At 38.3% G+C, this 19,698-nt stretch overlaps 1 protein-coding gene across 11 annotated transcripts in view; it reads right to left on the bottom strand.

Moving 5' to 3' along the window:
- sh3bgr (SH3 domain binding glutamate-rich protein) overlaps positions 1-18,232 on the bottom strand; it is a 32,331-nt gene extending 14,099 nt beyond the window's left edge. Inside the window, exons 1-11 of one of the 11 annotated variants that reach the window (XM_051864087.1) lie at positions 18,070-18,232; positions 14,354-14,539; positions 13,324-13,404; positions 12,442-12,519; positions 10,567-10,710; positions 10,192-10,218; positions 4,857-4,877; positions 4,364-4,390; positions 3,272-3,295; positions 2,996-3,022; positions 2,393-2,416 (exon numbers count right to left, since the gene is read on the bottom strand). In XM_051864087.1, coding sequence (XP_051720047.1) covers positions 2,393-2,416; positions 2,996-3,022; positions 3,272-3,295; positions 4,364-4,390; positions 4,857-4,877; positions 10,192-10,218; positions 10,567-10,710; positions 12,442-12,519; positions 13,324-13,404; positions 14,354-14,539; positions 18,070-18,114 — 684 coding nt within the window. In that variant the 5' untranslated portion in view covers positions 18,115-18,232. The remainder of the gene's footprint in view (positions 1-2,392; positions 2,417-2,995; positions 3,023-3,271; positions 3,296-4,363; positions 4,391-4,856; positions 4,878-10,191; positions 10,219-10,566; positions 10,711-12,441; positions 12,520-13,323; positions 13,405-14,353; positions 14,540-18,069) is intronic. The other 10 variants (XM_051864088.1, XM_051864094.1, XM_051864092.1 and 7 more) reach the window with 10 other exon arrangements.
- Positions 18,233-19,698: the final 1,466 nt, after the last annotated feature.

Here is a 19,698-nt window from a genome sequence, read left to right as displayed (position 1 = left end):
CTGTTCTACAGGCATATCAGGCTGACCTGCTAAGAGATTTGGATCAGGGGTAGGGATTGTCTGAAGCTGTTGCTGAACTGTGCTGCAACACAGACTTAACCCTCCGTGCCACGAAACATATATTGGTCATTCGATGGCAGCAATGGTATTTTCAGAGAGGCATCTGTAGTTAAATTTGTTGGATATCAAGGAGGAGAAAAACTTCCTTCTTGATGCTCCGGTTTCACCCTCTGGACTCTTTGGCACCTCCGTCAAGACAGTGTTGGGGAAGTTCAGAGAGGTGAAGGCGCAGTCGGTGGCGTTCAGGAAATGTATCCTGTGCCAGTCCAATTCGCCTTCTAGAGCCTCTGAATCTCCTGGCCCATCGAGAGATAACTAGAGACAGGGTCTGAGGACCGCTGTCGGGAATCAGAAAATAGATCCCCTCTCCCTCTGAGGAGGGTGCTGGGGCACAAGAGGTTGTTATTGCTGTGAGGTTATGATGCGAGTGGGCAGTTTGATGGAATGTATCCATATTATCAGACCCTACACTCTCTCTGTCATGCAGTGAGCAGTGTTTGATTATGTTATGCATGCTGGCACATTTATACATTTGGCGAGGTCTTGGAGAGCGGTTGTATGTCCAAGGACATCATGCTCCCTTCACCTGCTCCCTATAGACAGGTGCCTCCTTAGGGTTGATGCAGGGTAAACAAAACTATGTGGGCAGTCTGCAAGTATCCCTCTAATTCGTTTACTTCCCTTCCCAACTATTGTTTGGTCTTGAAGTGGTCTTGGTCTTGAAGGGATATATGCTCCCCTTTGAATAAATGCTTCTATAGGACTCTTTAGTATGATCCGTATTTAAGAATGCGGACAAGTAGAGGTAGATTGCCTGTGGGGCACCCCTCTTTATTTATCTGTTGCATACTATGGTGTAGCACAGGGATGAAGAGCTAGCTATAAGGAGTCTTTAGAGAATGTCTTTACTGAAGTCAGGGTTTGAGCTTGGTAAAGTAGAGTTATAGGCAGGCTGTATAGCATCCCATTCTATTATATGCTGCTCTCCCCCAATTATACTGGGGACTTTAAAGGGTTAGTTCACCCCAAAATGAAAATTATGCCATTAATTACTCATCCTCATGTCGAACGTGAATAACACACAAGAACAAACCTCTACTGGAAGCTCAAATGTGCTGCGTAACCAATGAGGTTCATTCTCATGTGTTACACAGCACATATGAGCTTCCGGAAGACGTTTGTTCTTGTGTGTCATTCACGTTCAGTAGAGCTTCTGCTTATGTTCGCTGATCAATGTTTACATGTGAGTAAAAGCCTAAATTAAATCTGTTCATCATAAAAAGTGATCAAGTCTCTTCAGAAAATTTGATTCAGAAAAATTCTGAGCGAGCGGAGCGTAATCTTCAGAAAATCACTATCTGCTCCAGAGGAAATATTACCACTCCGCTCGGTTCACATGCTCTGCTGTGTAAGCATGATGGTTACTGTAGTTTTAGAGCCCATCCACACGGAGATGCGTTTAGCTGTATACACAAAAATGTCGTATCGTATAGGCTTTTCGTCCAGATAGATCTGCCGTTTTGGAAGCCTAAAACCGCTATTTTTTGAAACCGGGTCCCAGAGTGGATAAATCTGAAAACGACACCCTTGCGTTTTCGTGTGTATAGCCAATCTGTATATTTTGTGAAACAATCATGTCATCACCCCACGTCTCGACCCTAGTCAGACACCGCTACATCAGATTAAATGTCAGCCTGCATGCCTCTACTGCTCAGGCATGAATTTCCTACTTACTTCTTTAGAAGTAATATTGTAATGCATTACTTTTAAAAGTAACTTTCCCCAATATTGGTCAACACCAAGAAGCAGCGACAAAGTTCCACTTCGAAAGGGAATGTTTCAGGTTGGGTATGCAACCTGGTTCCCTGAGAAGGGATACAAGATGCTGCATCTCGTTGCCATGCCTCAGGCTTGCCTGTACGCCTCCTTGAGACAAAAGAGTTGATGAAGTGTAATTCAGGCGCACTTTTATGGGTGATCCGCATGTGACGCAATGGACTGCCATCTACTACTGAATATTGCCATGTGGTTACACGTGCTTCAGTCACCAGTCACGCTGATGACGTTCCACATAGCGTCAACACCAAGATGCAGTGTCTTGTTCCCCTTATCAGGGAACTGGGTTGCATGATTTTCATGGTTTTTATTTTTTACTCACTTGCGACCCCCCCTGGAAGTGTGCTGAGGACCCCTAGTGGGCCCCAGACACCTGGTTGAAAACCACTGATCTAGTCAATCTTAAAGATTTCAAACACAACTGATGACATGCACCGGTGCCCCTGGCCTCCACAGACCACAACATGCTGAAACAAGCTAAAATGTTCTAGAGTACCTCTGAGGCATGTTCCTCTTCCTCCTGTGATAAAGGAATTTAGTATTAAAACAGAAGAATGCATCAATGTATTAGAGTGAAAGAAACAGGTACTGAGGGAGGAGAAGGTTATGCTACACCCAGATAGTTCTCTGAGCTAGTAAAGCTACAAGAGAATGAGCAGTGGAAGAGAGTTTGAATGGATATACGTGTGTGTGTTTCTACAATAAAGATCCTAGAAGTGACAGCCACTAGAAAAAAAACTTCTGTGATTTCAGCTCCTGTAACATAAGTGAGTGATGGAATGACTGGAAAAGAAAAGATATATATATATATAGTGTAAAGATGTGTTCATCTATATTGTTATTTTGTTTATATGTTTGTTTGTTTGTTGGCACTTTGGTTAAAAAAAGAAAAGAAAAGAAAAGAAAAGAAAAGTGTATGTATTGAATGCTAAATTTGGTCCAAGACATGGGAGGACTGACAACACAGGTGCTAGTGAACAGATATCACGTGCAGTCAGAAAAAAGAAAAGAAAAACCTACACAGAGGGGAAAGAAAAAGAGTAAGAGCAAAAAAACATAAAGAAAAGGAAAAAAAAACAAAAAACATGTATCAATCTACCTCAAGCTCTCTGAGTTCTTCTTCCTCCTAGAGGGGAAAACAGACTGAATCAGATGAGAGGAATGTGAGAACTTAAGCTGAGATCAACTTAAGAGATGCATGCAGAAACAGATGGAGAGAGGAGAAAAAGACTGGCAGGAGGCAGCTAGAGTAGAGAAGTGAAACAGGAGGTTAATAGGAAGAATGGAGGAAAATCAGTTGCGAAGGGGGGGACGCAAATCACAAGTACAAAAAAGAGACAGAGATATAGAGTACTGCTCATCAAACCCAAGTTACCTCAGACACCAAATCATCTTCTGCCTAGAAAAAAACAGGAGGGAGAGAAAAGAAGGGATGTGTGCAATACGCTTCAGACAGTCAGTGAACAACAGATGTGCCATCTGATTTCATTCAATATTTATATTGATTAAAAAAAAACAGTTCAGTGCAATTAAAAATTTGCTTTTTTTACTAAATATTTGTGTGTTCACTGTTTATTTAATGCTTATTTTATTTTTATTTTATTTCAGCAATTACGACAAACCAGAAAAGTGTTAACCTGCAATTGTTATTTTGAACATTTTTGTACTTGATCTAACCCATAAAAATTACTTAATTTATGTAATTTGTGAGGTTGATATAGTCAGATTAAGTGACATTATTGACTTGTATGAAACCAGGTAATTTAGATGTTACTACATAAAGCACATTGTTTAGGTTATCTGAAAAAAATTATATATTTTTTTTAATTGTGATTAATGTTTTCTGCGATTGTAATTCATGCAAATACATTTATACTGCCTCTATGCATTAAATTGTTCAATGAAATGTGTATTTAAATTTTTTTAATTTGAAACTTTGAAAAAAATGTTTTTAATTTCAAACCATATTTGACACTTCAGATTCTCCATTCCACATGTGGTGAAAAGTGCATATAACTTAGTATAAGTTATGATAGTTAGGATAATGCAGTTGGTATGGGCGAAACCATATGGAAATGGTCATTCTTAATTCAGTTAATCTTAATTTAATTTCTTAATTCAGTTAAAAAGAAAGCTGATTATATATGGAATAATCAGTTCCAAAACAACATTTAATTTTTTGAAAGAAATGTGTTTTTATATTGGTGGAGAGCTCAAAAGGTTTTTGCATCCATGACACCTGTAAGGAAAAGGAGGAAGGAAAATGAAACACAAACAAAACCCAATGCAAACGAGTCGCCTTCCAAGTGAGTAAATGACTGACTGTGAGAAACAGATGAGAGACACAAAAAACACATGGATGCAAAAATTCATTAAAAATAATAATGGAAATGTTGTCAGCGAGATGAGAAGGAATGAATGGGAGAGAATATAGATACAGATCTAGAATCTGTTTGTTAAGAATCACCTCTGAAACCAGATGGTTGTCCTCTACCTGAAACAGTGAATAGTGAACATTAGCTTTTTTATTATCTTTTTGAAAAACGTTTCATTTTCCTGATATTTCCATGTTTTTCATGACCATGTGAACCATGAAAAGAAAAAAATAGTCTGGACACATGTAATACATTGACAAAAATAAAATAAAGTAATTTTTTGGATGAATGATTTCCACTGTTTGGCAGAGCAAATACAGCACTCTACAGACAACTGTACCTCCACCTTGTGATACACACATGTGTTTCTCTATTCCCCCTCTTTAGGCAAGAGCAACACTTTAATTTGGGTTATTCCCAAAGGAAACATGCTGCAGTCCAATACAAACCAGAAACAGTCATTTAATTAATATGAATGATGTCACAGCCTAACATGAATCTCCGTGATGTGTAAAGACTAGGGCTATTGTTGTTAAAATTGCAAAATTCTTCTTAAGAGACTAAAAGCATAGATGTCAGTCTTACCTTGTCCTCTTCTCCTTCTTCCTGTGAATCATAGAAGAAAAGAAAAGGTTCACTCAGAATAGTAAAGAATATAATTATAAAAGGTTTAATCATTGCTTATAGTTTTATTACCATTACAATTACTTTGAATTGTACTATTGGATGTTTGTAATAGTTGTTAGGTAACAAGTGAACACAACCTTATCTATCTATCTATCTATCTATCTATCTATCTATCTGTCTGTCTGTCTGTCTGTCTGTCTGTCTATCTATCTATCTATCCCCAGAGTTAAATCAACTCTGCTCAGAGTACATTTGGTCCCTCTCTAAATAGTGTTAAAGTAACACTGAAGTTAATGAGAGTTAAAGTTAATGAGATAATTAAGTGATTAAGTGATGATTTAGCATTAGTGATGAACACCTGCTGTTAACAAGCAGAATCACTGAAGAAAAGAGAAACACAAGAACTACAACTGACTTCAGCCAGACTTAGATAAAATCAACTGAAGATAAAAGACATTAAATCTCTCAAGATCTAATTAAACAACTCCACAAACAGCATTACCAGTTTCACTTATTACTAACCAGATTGACTTTATTTCTGTCACTTCTACATAAGTTCTTATTGAGGATTAACAGAGGTTTAGATGTTGTTTTATTGGTCAAGAAAAGAAAAAAAAGAGAAAAAAGAACGATACCACCATCATGGAGATCAGTGCTTTAGTTGGGCTCTTGACCCTTGACTTTCCATGTTAGATTTTTCTCTGCAACAATGCATGTTGTTGTAAAGCAGTGAGTCAGTGCCTTACAGTGAGCAGATATTAAGTGCTTTTATATGATGATATAATCATTGTGAGGTGGCCTGATTGCATCTACTGCAACTAATCAAATGTTTTGTCATTTATACATTTTGGTTTTGCTTTATCAATCCTATGAAACTACAGCATGAGAAGAAAGTGTTGCAGCAAACAGCTCTCTTGAATGATTTTAAAACCATGCAGTGCGTAATTTTTTTTGAACTACTGTATTATTTAGACACACACATCAAGAATCAGCATATGAATCTCAACAATGGTCATAAAAAAATGCTTCACGCTGCAATGCATGCTGGGTATCACCATAGTACAAAACTCCCATCATGCATCATTATAAATAATTATTGTCACCACTGTTGAGGATTGTATGATGTGAAGTTTTCACGTCTAAGCCTGAGCGGTAATAGTTGTTCATCTTTAGCGTTGAAGCATTACGCCAGTCACATTTGTTCAATGAATTTTTTTTTTTGCAATTCTGTAATAGCTAAATCTCAGTCAAGAAATCAAAGAGAGAGAGACCTCTTTGTGATGATCACTTCAAATGGCTTCAAGCTGAAAATTTAAGCTGATCTGCTTCTTCAGTCTTTTGATTCAGCAATGTGTGTGTTTGCTGTGAATCACTATTGCAATTGCTTAAAAGCAAATTATTTTAAAAACATAAAAGTGTCAAGAGCCCAACTAAAGCAAACACTGATCCCCATGATTGTGGCATCATTTTTTGACCAATAAAACATCAACATCTAAATCTCTGTTAATCCTCAATAAAAACTAGTGTAGATTTGTGACCGAAATAAAGTAAATCTGGTTACTAATAAGTGAAGCTGGTATTGCTGTTTGTGGAGTTTTTTTAATCAGATTTTGAGAGATTTAATGTCTTATTTTATCTTCAGTTGATTTCATCTAAGTCTGTGGCTGGTAGTTCTTGTGTTTTTCTTTTCTTCAGTGATTCTGTTTTTTTTTTCAGTGATTCTTTTCTTCTTGTTAACAGCAGGTGTTCATCACTAATGCCCAATCATCACTTAATTAATCGCTTAATAATCTCATTAACTTTAACTCTACTTCAGTGTTACTTTAACACTATAAAGAGAGGGACCAAATGTACTCTGAGCAGAGTTGATTTAACTGGATTTTACTGTGTATCTATCTGTCTTTGTCCTTCTGTCTGTCTGTCTGTCTGTCTGTCTATCTATCTATCTATCTATATGTCTCTCTGTCTGTCTGTCTATCTATATATTCCACTCTCTTCCAATCGCCTCTAAAAGAGCTTGTCTATGATAGGAGATCCCTCTTGCCGGTGAAAAGGCGCATTCAGAGATGATGCTGAGCTTCAGCATTGTTTGCTCATGCTGAATCGGATTCAGAGTTGACAGACATACTTGCCCAGGCTGTCACGGCTGGATGATTGGTTTCTGGGCTTGAAGCGAGACGCAAAGATTGCCTCATGTTGCCCTTGTGCCTTTCTTCCTGGAAGTGCATGGAGAGCTTTGGCAGTATGGAGGAAAATCAGAAATCTGTTGCAAATCAGAAATCTGTTTCAAAAGTTATTCTCCTCTCACTACCCTCGACTGTGGGCTGGTCAGGGGGTTCGTGGGGATTCCCTAGGTGGAATGTGCAATTGCGGTGCATTTATGCCTGCAAAGTGCTGCCACCTGTCCCTTCAGCTGAGATGAAGTCAAGATTTTTCAGCCCATACTTTATCATACCCAAGAAAGGCAGTGGATTACGGGCAATCTTGGTTCTGCGTGTCTTGAATCTGGCCCTTCTCAAACTCCCAATCAAGATGCTCATGCAGAAATGCATTCTTATGTGCGTTCCACCCCAGGATTGGTTTGCAGCGATCAACCCGAAGGACGCATTCCCTGACCGAGGGGACCCTCTGCATGGATGCAATGGCACACAGCTGGCCCCAGGGACTACGCAAGTATGCGTTTACCCCAGGGAGCCTGCTCGCCCAGACACTGTGCAAGGTCAGGGAGGACGAGGAACAGGTCTTGTTGGTTGCGCCTTACTGACCCACCTGCACCTGGTTTTCGGACCTGATGCTCCTTGGGACAGCCCCTCCCTGGTGGATTCCACTGAGGAAGGACCTGCTTCCTCAGGGACGGGGCAGCGTATGGCACCTGCATCTAGACCTCTGGAACCTCCATGTATGGTCTCTGGATGGGACGCAGAGGACTTCAGTGGCCTATCACTCAAACTAGAGCCCCCTAAAATCCACCCAGGCCACGCCTCATCCCCTCCTGGGACCTCTGGGCCGGCCCTGTCTTACGTGATCCTAAGACCCCGGGTATGTGCCCAAAGTTCCCTCCACTCCTTTTAGGGACCAGGTGGTGAAATTGGAAGTGCTACCCCTGGAGGAGGCAGACTCAGCCCTTGCATTGCTGTGTCCTTTTCGCACACTGCATGTTTACGTGGATGCACACAGAGCTTCTGAAGAGGTTAGTGGATGCCATCGCCTTGGCATACCAGCCCCAAGGCTCGAAGTGAGGGCTCACTCCACTCAGATGTTGCCTCCTCCTGAGCATTGGCACGCTGCACCTCTCTAGCAGACATCTGCAGAGCTGCGGGCCTGGGCAACACCTAACACATTCGTGAGATTCTACAATCTCAGAGTGGAGCCGGTTTCTTCCCGTGTATTGGATACAAACAGGTAATGAGCGGGAAGTCTAACTCGGTGTCTCGCCTGCAGTTCCCCACTCTGTGAACCCTAAATCGAGTTCCTCCAACATCCTTCGGCAGTCGGACGTGGCAGAGGTGTCCGACGTCAGGCCCAGTACTCGTGTGTATGCCTGGTCTGTCAGCCCTTGTACTGGGCTAGATGTCCATATGCTGTGATTCCCCCTTGGTAATCCCATATGCTAACTTTCCACAGTACAGTTACCCTGTCTGTAAACCTGTGTCTTTGCCTGGGCAGTTCTGCTCTGCCCTGTCTCTATATCAGGTAGTAGTTCCTCCCTGGCTAGGTAGGACCTACTGCAGAGATCTTCCATATGTAGCACTGCCTCATGGGTCAGTCCATATGTGAATCCACACGCTACTTCCCTTTCGGCTGAGTGTGTCCTCTGTAGCGTCCCTCTCCATTGGACTAGCCGCGCTTCCCCAGCGTTAACAACATTGTCCAACAACATCTTCCCCATGAAATATCACGATAAGAGGAACATCAGTTCTGACCATCTCCAGGTAAGCCCTGTCCCTTCTATCACATTGGTATGGAGGACTATTTTCTTTGGACTTATGTGGGGCGCTGGGTAGGTTACGACTTTGTAGGGGCAGTTGTCAAAAGGGCATGCTACAGCTTGCCAGCATCTGCATCTCTGGCACTCGTAACACAGTTCAGTGGCTGTGGCACTTTCCATAGGGACCCTAAATACATCAGTATCCACGTAACGTTGAACGTGACTGACTGAATGGGAACGTCTTGGTTACTAATGTAACCCTCGTTCCCTGAAGGAGGGAACAGAGACATTACATCCCTGCCACTACCCTGAACCACCGCTAAATGACCAGGATCCCTATCTCGGCTCCTCAGCATAAACCTGAATAAGTGAGTCCAAGCCGGCCTTATATACTCGTGTGTCTGGGTAGGAATGGCTCGGTATGCAAATCTTACTTGCCAACAGGGCTTGACATTAACTTTTTTGCTCACCAGCCACTGCGGCTAGTGGTTTTTCCAAAGTTACTAGCCACTCAGCATTTTCATTGGCCACAATTTTGCTATTGGGAAATTACATTTTATATGATTAAAGTTGACTTTGGCATGCTTAAATTACTTGATTTTGAGTCATTTTACTTGATTTAGAAGATTTAAAACCCTTTCAAACATTCAAATGCAGATTGACCACCCAAATCAAGACTACATGGTATATCAGCTGTTATGTATGGGTGGGCAAGGGCTACCCACCCATACATAACAGCTGATATACCATGTAGATACTCCACACGATGGGCATTTTGACATCTCTGTGCATATTTGACTATTCAGGCACAAGGAGAACTGATCGCACACATGACAGCGAGAGAGCGCATGCGAGAGAGCGCTTCTGTTGTGTGTCATTCAGCGCAATTCTGCCTATCCCGCCTTCACTAACACCAAGTTAATCGATAAAGAATTGTGATTGAAATGTAATTTTGTGATACGACAAGCTTGGTTACCTTTCATTTGACTGTAGGCTGAAATTATATTCAACCCGCCAAAGTGGCTAGTGGGAGTGGCTGTCTTACCCGCCACAGATGTAATCTACCTGCATTTTGCGGGTTGGTGGGTGTTAATGCCAAGCCCTGCTTGCCAATATTCATTGGCCTGTTTTTTTAACTACTCAGAGGTGGTTGGGGCTCCCAAGTGAGACCCCAATACATCAGTATTAACGTAACATCTCCGTTCCCTCCTTCAGGGAACGAGGATTACATCACTAACCAAGAATATCTCTCTGTCTGTCTGTCTGTCTGTCTGTCTATCTATCTATCTATCTATCTATCTATTCTAGTTAAATTGTTATACAATGATTAAGACATGCAGAATTGTTTAAGAACTTTTTTCTTACCTGCTCTTCCTCCTCAGCTGCTCTTCTCTAACAACAACAAAATTAATAAATATTAAAATGAGCAAATAACATGAGGCAGAAAAACATATTTACTGAATAAACACCAACAATCTTCATTGAAACAATAGTCACATTGTCAACCGGAAACACTAGTAGGAATCAAACTAGAAGAGATGAGATGATAAAGCAGGACGTTAGATGTTAATTTCAGTTGCATAGGCGAGATTACAGAACCTGCATGAAAAAAAACCTTGAGGTTAATAGATGAAGCAAAGATATTATGGATTATATGGAAGAAGAATGAGCAGCTATGGGAAAGCAGAAGATGTTTGAGGATGAATGAGGGTTAATTAGGAGTTTTGATCAGTCAGTTACATTCTCTTCATCTTCTTCTGCGGGTTCCTCCTCTTCCTCATCCTCTTCTTGAGCGTCTGTCTGTACGTTCTTGCCCGGATCATCGTCCTCCAGCTCTGCTGTGTGTGCATCTCCGTTCTGTTCAGCCTCCTTGATTTCCTTTTTCTAGAAGAACAAACAACGCATCCCAGGAAAGGGGAAGTTAAAACTGTTATGACACTACAGGAGCTGCTAAGGCACTAAAAACTTGGCACCACAGGATCCTGGATAGTTTTACAACAGGTCCCTCAGGATGAAAACAAGCATGAATAAATGAACTGGGTTTTCGGAAGAACAATCACCAATGGAATTTGAGAAACAGTACTAAGAAAGAAAAGAGGGTTTGTTTGTTAGACAATGTTGCCAAACAAAATGGACATAATCAGTTTGCAATGTTGAATAATCCTCAAAAGAACATCTATATTTTTCAAGACAAAACAACATTGGAAGAAAAACATTAGGGTTGCAAGAAGTCAATAGAGCTGTAATTACATAGTTGTAAATACAAAATTAGTTTGTAAGTACATGTAATTACATAGGGTTGTAATCAGTCATTTCTATGTAACTTTGAAATTATTGTGAACATAATCAAGAGTCAGGATAAAATAAACAATTGTAACTTTCTGCATTGTAAGCATGCCTGATTAAATGTGATTAATAACACTACACAAATGCAAGTGGATTAAGAGGAACAGCATGCGAAAATGTGGAAATGTTTATATGTGGCTATGTTTGGATTACTGCCTGCTATTTTTAAGGTAACACTTTCCAATAATGTTTCATTTGTTAACATTAGTAAACTACATTAACATGCACTAACAATAAACAATACTTCTACAACATTCATTAACAAATATTTATTAAACAGTTTAATTAAATTTAATGAAACATTTTTATTAATGTTTATTTCTAATTTTACTAATACATTTTTAAAATCAAATGTATCTGTTATAATTAGTTAATGCGCTGTGAAAAAACATGAACAAACAAGGAACAATTATATTTTATTAACTAACACTATAACAAAGGCTAATAAATGCTGTAAAAATATATAGCTTATAGTTAGGTCATGTTAATTAAAGCATTAACTAATGTTAACAAATGAGACCTTTAGTAAAGTGTTATTGTGAAACAATGCATTATGCTGCATGTTTAATTCAGTGAGGAATGTCCAATTATCATTTCATAAATAAAACCTTTTGCATTTTCGTGTGAAAAAGTCTTAAATTCAAAATAAAAGTTGAAAATCAAGGCTGTAATTACTACATTTTGGAATACAATGGACCCTTTTCACAGACTGTGATGATGAAGTTTTTAATATTTTCATTTAAAAAAATTACCCAACTATGACCACTTCCACTTCTGAGAACCCCAGAAATGTGAAAAGGGTCCCAACACTGAACAAATTCACAAATGTAAGTCATGCAGGAATTTCTTGCAAATGTACTCTGAACAGTCTACATACTGTTGAAATAGTATGAGTAGCATACTAATCCGAACATGGCCTGGGTATTAAGTTACACTCTCAGAAAAAAATGGTACAAAAGTTGTCACTGGGATGGTACCCTTTCAAAAGGTTCTAAAATGTACAATTTAGGTCCTAATATGTACATTTAAGGTACTAATATGCACACTTTAGCAATAAATAAGGCACAAAGGGTGCACCTTTTGAAAGGGTACCAACCCAGTGACGGCTGTTGTACCTTCTTTCTGACAGTGTAGGTTGTGATAGACTGGTGAACAAAAACCTAGCAGATGAAGAGCATACAATAAAGACGTGTCTGGAAATGCACTGAAAGTGAATTTCAGTTAAATAGGTATAAAACAAAGAGTAAAAGAAATTCATTTGGGTATTACTGTTGTGTCATCACCAAGATGTTCCTCTGTGCCAGATCCATTATGAAGCTTTTGTGAATTTTCAGCTTGTTGTGCCTCCTGCACCAAGAGAGATTTTTATTAAAGCACTGGCGAATCAATTCAATCACTGACAGCAAGGGAAAATTCACCAAAAATGCTAAAAAGAAGCGAGGAAGAAAACAGGATTCTACAGTGATAACAAACTTTCATGATTAAATTTTATTCTAATGACGTTTATCCAATCACCACCAAAGACTCCTCTGGTAATATTTGTGCTTGTTTAAGAGGATTCAGAGAGGCCTGGGATATCTTTATTAGCTGTTGCTTTTCAAGTGATTTGATTCGATTTTTAATGAGAATTTAATGTATTACTAATTTAATGGTTTAAAACATTAGATTTTGGTGTACTATTGCTGGGTTATTACTGTCTCAACAAAAAGAAAAATATCTTTCTCTTTTGTCCCTACAAACACCTCATTCAAACATCTGAAGATATTTGAGGCCACCAAAAGCGATGTTTTGGTGGTTGGCAGATATTGTACATGACTGGGAACAAGTGAAAAATATTTGGTTGTTGTTTGGCCCAGTTGTTAAGACATTATTACTGGTATCACTTTAAGATATTGCAGTCTAAAGGATAATTCACACTGCACCGACAGTCACCAGATTACAGTACGTCATTTCTCAGTCATTCCAAGACCGAGAAATGCCAGTTCAACTGGAGAAAACGAGAGCCGCCAGATGCTGACGGGTGTAACATACTGATTCGACAAAACCCGGCAAACTGTCTGTTGCCATCGGTCGGTGCTTTGTGAATTGGCCTTAAGATGGTTTCTAACAATCAAGAAAAGTAAACACACAGAAAGAAACAAAAAATGCAACCTTAGATCCTGGTGGAGGTGTCAGACCCAGAAATTCATAGACTGTGTTGTCCTCTTTGGCTTCAAAGAATGTGTCGTAGTCCTGCAATTTAGGATAGGAAACTATCATTAGCATTTTATAGCAAATAATGTATCAATTAATGTGTGATTTCTGTGGAATTCAAAAGGAGCTATCAAGCAGAGTGTCCAGACTGTTTTTTCTTTGAAGCATTAGTGGATGGGACCGCGTCTACTAAACGTAATGTGGTCGAAACAAGTTGTCCATACGACTTATGCACTTGATTTAAAATCTTATGAAGCCGTACAATAACTTTTACAGAGAGTGGATCTAAATTTTTAGTCATTATTTCAACACAATCTCACAGCAATTCATAATTATTTCATATTCATAACTCAGACTGGTAACCCGAAGGTTGCAGGTTCAATTCTCAATACGGGCAGGAAATGACTGAGGTGCCCTTGAGCAAGACACCTAACCCCCAGTCGCTCTCCAGGAGCCACAGCAAAATGGCTGCCCACTGCAACGAATTACTAAATCGAATAAGCATCCTATTTTTTTCTTGCATGTCATGTGCGGGGCTCCGTATTAGTTAAGGTCTTGTAAATCACATTTTGTTCACAAAATAAACTGCAATTACACTTCAAAAACAAAACAAACAAAAAAAAAAAACAGCAAACTCAACAGAATCAAAATTCGAGTTTAATTTATAACGTAAAACAAAACGTGCAAGTCTCTTAGTACTCTTAAACACAGACATTATTTTACTTAAAAAAAAAATTAAAAAAATATTTACAGCCCCATGGGAAATTCCCAAGGGATCCTATGGTTTGAAAATAGCAAATATCTTCCAAGTTTTAGGACTACTAACTGTACAGTTCCTTTGAATATGTTTTGGTTTTTTTCTGTGGAATTTAAGTATAAATATAAGGATAAAACAACATGTAAAAAGGTTTACTCAAGAGGTCTTGACCACATTGTAAACTTTTAGAAGGGCAGTTTTATGGGAGCCTCTGTTGTAGCAGGTTCTTACCCCACAATACATCTCCTCATTGAAAATCTGTGGAGGCAGAGGAATTCCACTGGTGGGCTTCTTTTCTCCAGGGACATTTTCCCTCATCCACTGCCGGTTATCCTCATTTGAAGCGATGTCAAGTTGTGCGTAATCGATTTTAAGTGCCTCAAGAAACCCGACAACATCTTGTTGTTTCTTTTTGATCTGGGGTATTAGTAATAACAGGTTATTGACGTGAATCCCAAGATATTTGAAATGTAAATACAGTAATGATATCAGATACTATATTTCTTTGACATATACCATAATACATTTAAAAAACACACATAGAGAAATACTGACTTTCCAGAAGGGAAAAATTATAACTGTTTCTAATACCTCAGGACCTATAAACTTTGCACAATATGCGTGTAGGCTGACATTTGCCAAAACTGTAAGAGTGACCAACACACACACGTCATAATTTCAGAGTATTTCACCTACGTTTTATTCTATATTTGTTTCCAATTTTTTACTCAATTAAAATCCATGGAGAAACCTGTAACACTTTTTAGGAGATGGGTGTAACACATTATGCTTTAACAAATGTAACTCTTTTTTTACCTCTTTTATTTATTTATTGCTATCTATCTCAAACTTTTGTCTGCTACAAATTAAAGGCTAAACTGTCTCTCCCCAAACTGTAGTAGAAAGAGTGCATTAATTACTGCAAAATATGATGAGTTTTTGGCATTTATAATGTTAGTACACAGATAAATAAAAAATGAAAATGAAAAATGAAAATTATCCCATGACTTACACACCCTTAAGCCATCCTAGTTGTATATGTCTATCTTCTTTCAGACAAACACAATCGGAGATATATTTAAAAATATCCTTAGTGCTCCAAGGTTTATAATGGTTGTGAAAGGGGATCACATTTTGAACAAAAAAAAAAGATGCATCCATCCTTAAACAAAGTAATCCATACTGCTCCAGTGGGTTAATAAAGGCCTTCTGAAGCAATGTGAGAAAAATATCCATATTTAAAACTTTATAAATTCAAATAACTAGCTTCCGGCGGATGACCGTACACATACTGGGCAAGTCAACTTCCTGACGCGATGTATGATGCAGGATGTAGGAGTATCGTAAGCTTAGACGTCTCTCACGGTTCAAACAAATAGGGCTGGCCAACAAACTCAAGCTCCTCCAACATTTCTCTTTAAAAATTCTCGTTTTAGACTTCTAATTCGTGACCACTGTTTTGTTTTGCTCTATCCTCTGTGCTTCCACGTTCATCATTACGTCATTGCGTTCAGGTCAAAGGATACTCTTCTGCCCAAATCAACTTGCCCAGTATGCGTATGGTTATCCGCCGAACGCTAGTTATTTGAATTTATAAAGTTTTAAATATGGATATTTTTCTTACAAAAACCCATCACTTCGCTTCACTTGGCCTTTATGAACCCTCTGGAGCCGTATGGATTACTTTTATGATGGATGGATGCACTTTTTTTGTTGTTGTTGTTCAAAATATGATCCCCCTTTCAAAACCATTATAAACCTTGGAGCACTAAGGATATTTTTAAAACTATCTCCGATTGTGTTCATCTGAAAGAAGACAGTCATATATACCTAGGATGGCTTGAGGGTGAGTAAATCATGGGATAATTTTCATTTTTGGGTGAACTATCCCTTTAAGACTGTGTCTTATGAACAAGTCTTACCAAGTAGCAGTTAGTCAAATGTAAATCAGTCTTACTTTTCAAATTCAAATGAGACCAATCTACATATTTATGCAGGGTTGCCAAGTCTGCGGTTTTTCGGTTTTGATTTTCAGATATTGCATGAATTATATTTGACTGAAATGCTTGTATTGAAATATTTTATATTCTACCAGTGATAAAACTGTGCTAGATTTAAAAAAATTAGTTCACTTCAGAATTAAAATTTCCTGATAATTTACTCACCCCCCATGTCATCCATGATGTTTATGTCTTTCTTTCTTCAGTTGAAAAGAAATGAAGGTTTTTGAGGAAAACAGGATTTTTCTCCATATAGTGGACTTCACTGGGGTTCAACGGGTTGAAGGTCCAAATGTCAGTTTCAGTGCAGCTTCAAAGAGCTCTATATGATACCAGACGAGGAATAAGGGTGAAACTAGTGAAACAATCGCCCATTTTCTAAAAAAAATAAAAATTATGTACTTTTTAACCACAAATGCTCATCTTGCACTGCTCTGCGATGCTCCACGCATTACGTAATCACGTTAGAAAGATCACGCGTGATGTAGGCGGAAGTACCACGGTAGGGCGAAAAACTCCATCTCATTTTCTCCTCCAACTTTAAAATCGTCCGACATTGTTGTTTTACCTTTTTCTTTTGTAAAGGCCGTTTGACTTAGTCTTTGCACGTTCGCTTTGTAAACACTTGCTCGGTACTTCCGCCTACGTCACACGTGACCTTTCCAACGTGATTACATAATGTGTGGAGCATCACAGAGCAGTGCAAGATGAGCGTTTGTGGTTAAAACATATATATTTTTAATTTTATTTAGAAAATGACTGATCGTTTCCCTAGATAAGACCCTTATTCCTCATCTGGGATCGTGTAGAGCCCTTTGAAGCTGCACTGAAACTGACATTTGGACCTTCAACCCGTTGAACCCCAGTGAAGTCCACTATATGGAGAAAAATCCTGGAATGTTTTCCTCAAAAACCTTCATTTCTTTTCAACTGAAGAAAGAAAGACATAAACATCTTGGATGACATGGTGTGAGTAAATTATCGGGAAATTTGAATTCTTTTTGAGGGAGGGCCAGTGGTAGTGTGTTTATGATCACTATGATACAGTGGTTTTCAATTTGCGTAACAGTGACTGTAAAATATGTATTTTAGGTATGGGAATGGCATATTTTGAGTTTTGATATATGGGATATGGTCATTAGGCTACTTTTGGGCTATTTTTTGATTGGCCATTGGGATAGTTTTGTTACGCAGACCTGGCAACCCTGTATTTACGTAACTAACTTTAAAAAAAAAAAAAAAAGTGACCTGTCTTAAAGAAAAGAATTAGATGGCTAACTTTTTCAGACTAATTGGTTGCATAAACATGCAGTTTATGCAACCAATCAATATTTGAGCTGTTATCGTCTACCCTAATTATTTTGAATGATGACCAGAATAAATGCAAATTTTAACCTAGTGTTTTCTAGGAGTGTTACAACCATTTAGGTCTCAACTCATTGGACTTGGACGCTAATTACATGGTTTAGGGATAGACTGTAAATTTCCCTGGTCTCCCATAACAAGTTAAAACATGATAGTATCAATGTAGCCTACATTTTTGTGATAAAGTTAAAAGATTAGAAAATTAGCACTGTAAGCTATATCTCTAAAACACATAAATCAATCAATAAACACGTTCGTCCTGCTGAGTAACTGAAATCAGTTCTGGAAGTTTCATGTTTGAAGGAATAGCTGCTACAGACTGGAATGTGATCTCAGAGATATTTAAGGAAACTGGCCGAGCTGCATCGGTTATTAGGTCACTCAGGATTATTTAAACATGCTTAAGTTAAAACATTTTTTATTTTATTTTACAGTTTAAAATACATCCACCGACGATTATTGCAAATACGCTCTTGATTCACTCCGCAATCTGTATATAAAACACAGTCGAAATCAAAGCGCTTCAGCTCAGGGACCTGTTGAATGACTGAACAATTACACACTTGCTATCCAGTTTCTTACCGCCGTCGATCCCGAGGAGGATGCCAGGAAGACTTTAATGACCATTTTGTAGAATTGCGAGATTAAATGATCAGGGAAAAGTGTTTAAAGACACAGCGATCCACCCCCCTTTGGCTGGAAAGCACGCAGAGCTGCAGTCTCAGCTCGAGCCGCTCGGTGTCTATTTCTGTCCGCAGCGCATCATCATGTGGCGGGATTGGCGCGTTTGACCTACTGCTGTCTGAGTGATTGGCAATTTCAGCTGTCTGTCCACATCAGGAGCTGCTAAAGTTAGTGTAACGACGTGCATATATGGACAGAGATGCTGTTTCTCAAGAAAAGTGTAATTTAAATTGACAACAAAAAGTGTAACTGTACCTGTACCTTTTTTTATTGGCAACACTGAGGCTATGAGTTAGTAGGCTACTATTTAAAAACGTAGGTCAGTAGCTAGTTAAAACTGCAAATCATCACACTGCTTTTATTATATAATTTTCAACTTACGACAAAATTAAAACTTACCACAGATTTAAACTGGAAAGTTACCACAGTCACATAAATGGGCCATTCTACAGAACTGGTGCAAAGTCAGAAAAATGTTTTTCCACAAATTCTGTATGTATGCAAATTGTATAATATCCAAGGTACACATTTCTAGTAATTGTGCAGTTAAATCTCATATTGTATTTTCAGAAAGTTTTGGAATATTTTTCCTCTCCCCAGATTTGTCACTGTCGAAACACAACAATAAATAATTTAATAAGAAGGGTTACATTGACCTAAGATCTACCTTGTAAATATATTTTTTTGCTATTTTTTTTTTTTAAGTTTTCACAGGTAAATCAATAACGATCACAATTTTAACAGTATTTCAAGTGTAATTTATGAGATTTGTTGTATTTTGAATCCAATCTTTCTTTGTAAAAGGCATAAAGTTTATCGTACTTATTTCAAAGTTAAGGATTCATTAGTTTGAATATACATTAAACCAGACACTATCATAACATCTTAGTTGATACTTCAGTATACCTTATTTTTGACAAAACATCCATGTTTCGGTCGTGACGGCACATTTTCAGTAGTGACAGTGGTGTTAGTAGTGACAACATCACATTACAGGATTTTAACTCACATACTAAAAAACTAATGATTTACATAACTGTACTAAAATTTTGTTTATTATCCCCAAATAAATGATTATGTGTTCCTTTTTGTCACTACCAAAACAATGATGTCATTACCGAAACATGTGGTGAAGTTTCGGTTGTGACAATTTTAGATACTTTTGAGCCTAGCTCAAACATGCTAATCAGCACATGGTTAGCTAGCACAGTTCTGAACAGTTGTACAAACATAAAAACTAAATTTTATCGAATAACACTCAAAAAACAATGTCACAACCAAAACTTCACCACGTTTCGGTCGTGACTGTTTTGGTAGTGACAATTTTAGATACTTTCGAGTCTAGCTCAAAGATGCTAATCAGCACATGGTTAGCTAGCACAGTTCTGAACAGTTGTACACACACAAAAACTAAATTTTATGGAATAACATCGAAAATATTTTCCTTAATTTCAGAAAAAAGGTGTTTGGTAGTGACATTCGTTAAAGTTACAAACAGATTTTCAGACTTTTGAACACATTTAACTC

Source organism: Ctenopharyngodon idella, chromosome 15 (genome assembly GCF_019924925.1).
Source record: "Ctenopharyngodon idella isolate HZGC_01 chromosome 15, HZGC01, whole genome shotgun sequence".
Taxonomy (NCBI): domain Eukaryota; kingdom Metazoa; phylum Chordata; class Actinopteri; order Cypriniformes; family Xenocyprididae; genus Ctenopharyngodon; species Ctenopharyngodon idella.
The sequence above is the reverse complement of the archived record's forward strand: the minus strand, read 5'-3'. Positions and strand labels throughout refer to the sequence as shown.